At 36.1% G+C, this 4,585-nt stretch overlaps 1 protein-coding gene across 2 annotated transcripts; it reads left to right on the top strand.

Moving 5' to 3' along the window:
- The first annotated feature begins 845 nt into the window (after window positions 1-845).
- LOC114382422 (protein AIR1-like) lies at window positions 846-4,320 on the top strand. Of its 2 annotated transcripts, none has more exons than XM_028341825.1 (7): window positions 846-1,286; window positions 1,775-1,882; window positions 1,989-2,147; window positions 2,233-2,394; window positions 2,537-2,653; window positions 3,262-3,351; window positions 3,475-4,320. In XM_028341825.1, exons 1-7 carry the CDS (start codon window positions 954-956, stop codon window positions 4,075-4,077), a joined length of 1,572 nt encoding a protein of 523 aa, XP_028197626.1. In that variant the 5' UTR covers window positions 846-953; the 3' UTR covers window positions 4,078-4,320. The 2 variants fall into 2 exon arrangements, with proteins under 2 accessions (XP_028197626.1, XP_028197625.1); XM_028341824.1 differs by having other exon boundaries at window positions 3,244-3,351.
- The last annotated feature ends 265 nt before the right edge of the window (window positions 4,321-4,585 follow it).

The following is a 4,585-nucleotide window of genomic DNA, read 5'->3' as shown; positions in this document are numbered from 1 at the left end:
TCTATTCGTTCATGATCCTATACATCCTACGGGCCAAAAACTAGTAAATAATAATATGATATGAGAAAACATAGACACATCATTAATAATTTTATATAATATCCTAAATTTATTATATATTAAAAAAAATTTGCAATATAAATACCAAATAAATAATTAAACATGTGGCACATGGTTTTTATTTGGTTAAATTACTCTTTAGCTCTTCTAATTTATTTTTAATGTTTAATTAGGTTCTTTAATTAATAAGTATTTCAATTGAATCCTCTAATTATTTAAAATAATTCAATTAAATTATTTCCTTCAATTAAGTATAAATGTTGTTAAAAGATAAGTTACCTTACATTTGGTGAAATTTACTAACAGTAACAATGTGAATTAAATGTAATGTCAGATTATACTATTAATATAATTGGCGAACAAAATCTAACTAAATTATTTTAAATAATAAGACTCAATTGAACCATTTAATAATTAAAAGACCTAGTTAAACATAAAAAATAAATTAAATGGCCCAAATAGTAATTTAACATTTTTTTTTATTTTATGGTTCAAAAACTCACCAATTCTTACTTGGGTGCTGCTAGGTGCACTCAACATTGTTAGTGCACCCCAACACTTAAGGGGAAAATAGTGAAATACCCTTGATCTGTAAGTCTTTTAAGTTGATCCATAAAAGGCTTAAGAATCAACTTGATCCGTATGCGCTTAATATGAACATACAAATCAACTTGGTCACTATCAATCTTACGGATTAACTTGATTCGTACGATTTACGCATCATCCTCACGCACACCTATCACAAATGGGAAGAAAGCACCCGAATAATTTTAACATTTTAAAAAAATGTTGGATGCACCTAGCAACACCCTCCTTACTTGTGTTTCTTAAAATCGTCAATCCTGCGTTATTAGGGTTTGCAACCTTGAACTCTGAAGCTGTAATACTACAGAATGGGGCGCAAAGAGAAGCAGAACACGAAGGCAATAGAGGAGGAACGCGACCAAGACAATTTTAATGGCGCTTCAACGCCGCCACTCGTTTTCAGCAGCGACGACGACGAAGCCAACCAAGATCTCAGCCTCAAGATCATCAAAAAGGCCATGCGAATGCGCACCGCCAAGCACGCCCCAAACGACGACGTTTCGTCTCCGTTTTCGCAGAAACCTGATCTCGCATTGCCCCCAAGCGGCGGTGTTTCGGATGGGCCCAGCGCAATCGCTGATTCAGAAGTGATGGAAAAGAAGAAAACGGCGAAGTTGAAGGTGGAGGCTGGGGATCAAAGTGTGAGTAGTATTCCCTGTTTGGCTTTTTCCTTTTTTGAATAAAAAACCCTTTTTACTCTATTTCTTGTTATTCTCACGTTGATTTGAACTTAATCTGAATGGACCTATACGCTCCTTTATGGTTGCAACATATCTAGTCTCAATTAGACTCTGATTAAATTGAAAGTTGAATCAGTGGACAATATGGAACTGTAATTATGATATTTTATTTATAAATTGTATTACATCATTTACGTGCAAAAAAGTCCTTATATACTAAAGCTATTTAACTTAAATTCAAGGTTTAAAATTGTGGTCGTGGTTGCAGTTTTGTCACGGATAGACCTTGAAAACCTAGACGTGGCAGCAGCCAAAATCGCCATCATAGACTGTTTTTAAAATCTCTCTTCACTAATGAAATTGAACCAAATCCAAACTCTCACTTGGACAATCACGTTTATTCTAGTGTGTGTTTGAAAAAAATTATTTGTGTTTTCTGATTTCTTTAGGTTGTTATAGCGGAGGAGCAAGAGATGGAGGAGACAATCAATGCTACAGAGAATCATGTGGAAGGAAGACCAGAGATAGGTGACAATATGGTTCTGCGAAAGCTGCTTGTGAGTTGAAATCTTTGCTATGAAATGTCATTTTGAAAATACTACTGTGCCTTCATGAGGAAGGGGTAGTTGGGTATATCATATCACTCTGTTTCTGTTCTATCAGCGGGGTCCGAGGTATTTTGATCCACCAGATAATAGTTGGGGAGCATGTTTTAATTGCGGTGAGGAAGGTCATGCTGCTGTGAACTGTTCAGCGGTGAAGCGGAAGAAACCGTGCTATGTTTGTGGTTGTTTGGGACACAATGCAAGACAATGCAGTAAGGTTGTCTTATTGCCAATTTCTCATTTTTTTATTGGTGTATCAAGGTTTAAAATTGTTTACTGAGATTTGTTTTATGCTCATACAGGTGCAAGATTGCTTTATCTGCAAGAAAGGTGGTCACCGTGCTAAAGACTGTCCGGAGAAGCACACAAGTACTTCTAAAAGCATTGCTATTTGCTTAAAGTGTGGAAATTCGGGGCATGATATCTTTTCCTGCAGGAATGATTATTCACAGGATGATCTCAAGGTTATTCTCTTCCTTGTCTTGCTTTTCTTTCTCTGGCAAATTTGAGAAAGGTGTATGGTTGAATCTGCATAAAAGCAGTGACTTGTGTTGTATGTGAATTTTTAAATCACTGACTGTTGACCTCTTTCTTCTGTTTAATTAGGAAATTCAATGTTATGTCTGCAAGAGACTTGGCCATCTATGCTGTGTCAATACTGATGATGCAACAGCAGGAGAAATTTCTTGTTACAAATGTGGTCAGCTGGGTCATATGGGTTTGGTAAGTTTTATTTGTTTACTGATTTATTGGTCTTGCCTTATATAGCACTTTTGCATAATCTAGGCTACTCTTCCTGCGTGTTTCTTAATAAGGGGAATTTGTTTCTTTCTTTTTTTGCTAGTGTTATCTTTTCCATACCAGACAGGCTAAAATGTTTGCAAGATTAAAATTTTATTTAATGGAAATAAATGTGGCAAAAAAACTTCAAAGAAAGTTAAAATAGCCTGAAAATGATATTTCGATCAATACTTTGTAATTGAAATTGCTTGTTGACATGTATGCAATGAAGATCATCAAAAGGAGCTACATGAAGGAAACCAATCACTATTTCAAATCTTAATGCATCAATAACAGCATTTGTAAACTTCCTTTATTTCCTTCAAAATCAAATATTGTCCTTGCATTCTGTCAATATCAATTTTCATCCCTAGGTAACCAAAAAAGACCCAAGTTTTAAGATAAAGCTCTAGGTAATATATGGTTGTTTGAGAAGTAACACGTTGTATATGGTGTCCATATTATATAAGGCAGCTATGGCTCTTGGTTTTAAGCTCTATAGCATATATAAATTTGAGAATCAATTGCTTCAGGCATGTTTAAGGTTGCAGGATGAGATTGCAAGTGGAGCCACACCTAGTTCATGCTTCAAATGTGGTGAAGAAGGACATTTTGCCCGGGAGTGCACAAGTTCTATAAATGTACATTTCAGGACATTTATTGACTATTGTTACTAAAATTATTATGGCTGTTTGCCTTTTCTTTCTATCGTTGGTCTTTTTGTGTTTTGCGGCTTAGATTAAGTAGTTTCTTGGCTGCTGTAGTTTCCTCCACAGTCAGGGAAGGGGAATTGGGAATCATCACGCACAAAAGATAAAAGATCTCAAAAAGAAAATCGTTACATGGGAAATAGATCTGCACCTAATGATATTAGTGGGGCTCGTAGAAAGAAACGGTCTCCTACAGAAGAAAGAGGCTTTTCAACTCCCAAGAAATCAAAGAGTAGAGGTGGTTGGATGGCGGAGTATCCTACCAAAGAAAGAGGCTTTACAACTCCAAAGAAATCCAAGAGTAGAGGTGGCTGCACAACGGAGCATCCTTCAGAACAACAAGACTATGCAACTCCCAAGAAATCCAAGAGTAGAGGTGGATGGACATCCGAGCATCCTGAAGAATTCTTTCCTCCCTTGTCCTCAAGGAGCAAGGGTTACAGGTCTCCAGGGACACCATCTTCTAGAAACGATAGAATTCATTCATTTGGCGGTGGAAGTCATACTCCAAGTTACAAATCTTCCAAGGTATGGAATGGTCATACGGGAACCTCAATGTCTCAAGGGTCAGCCAGGTCAAATCATCATAGATATTCAGCATCAAGGTTTGGCAACTCTAGTAGTGATGGGCATGGTAGAAATTACAACTGGTGGTAGCGATCATGCATATGCTGCATTATGTCCTCTATAATTCCTTTTGTAAACTCGTAAAACAACACCTGCAAGTTTTTTAAATTTATATTTAATTTTTCCTTTCAGATATCTATTCAATGATACTGTGGTAATTCTTTCAAATTTATGGATCTGTTTTAAGGGTATCCAAATTCCCTGTTGAACTTCATTTTTGTTTGTATCACTACTTTGAATATCTTTCAAGTCAAGGGAAACACTGTAAAGTAAGCTATGATTTGAACTTATGGGTCTTTTACATTTCTCTTTTGAAACGAGCAAGTTAAAGCATGCAGTAACATGAACTTTTTAGTTTCAAAAACTAATTTTGCAGCTTGCTGTGCCGTGCGTAGAGGTAAATCAATTCGATGGCAATTTAATTGTTTTCAGGGGTGCGCAATTTTTTGCCCCCATCTTAGGATGCTTGAAATATTTGGAAGTCACTTTTCCTGACAAAATAATAAAAAATGATGCTACATTGCTACATTTGAGGGAG

The sequence above is a fragment of the Glycine soja genome, chromosome 13 (genome assembly GCF_004193775.1).
Source record: "Glycine soja cultivar W05 chromosome 13, ASM419377v2, whole genome shotgun sequence".
Taxonomy (NCBI): Eukaryota; Viridiplantae; Streptophyta; class Magnoliopsida; order Fabales; family Fabaceae; genus Glycine; species Glycine soja.
This window is presented reverse-complemented; position numbering and strand designations above follow the sequence as displayed.

What these genes read in the sequence shown, in the direction of transcription:
- LOC114382422 (XM_028341824.1), top strand. Translation starts at nt 954, where the DNA reads ATGGGGCGCAAAGAGAAGCAGAACACGAAGGCAATAGAGGAGGAACGC. An exon ending in ATTCACAGGATGATCTCAAG is followed by an intron (nt 2,395 to 2,536) that starts GTTATTCTCTTC and finishes CTGTTTAATTAG; the next exon opens with GAAATTCAATGTTATGTCTG. An exon ending in AGTGCACAAGTTCTATAAAT is followed by an intron (nt 3,352 to 3,474) that starts GTACATTTCAGG and finishes TGGCTGCTGTAG; the next exon opens with TTTCCTCCACAGTCAGGGAA.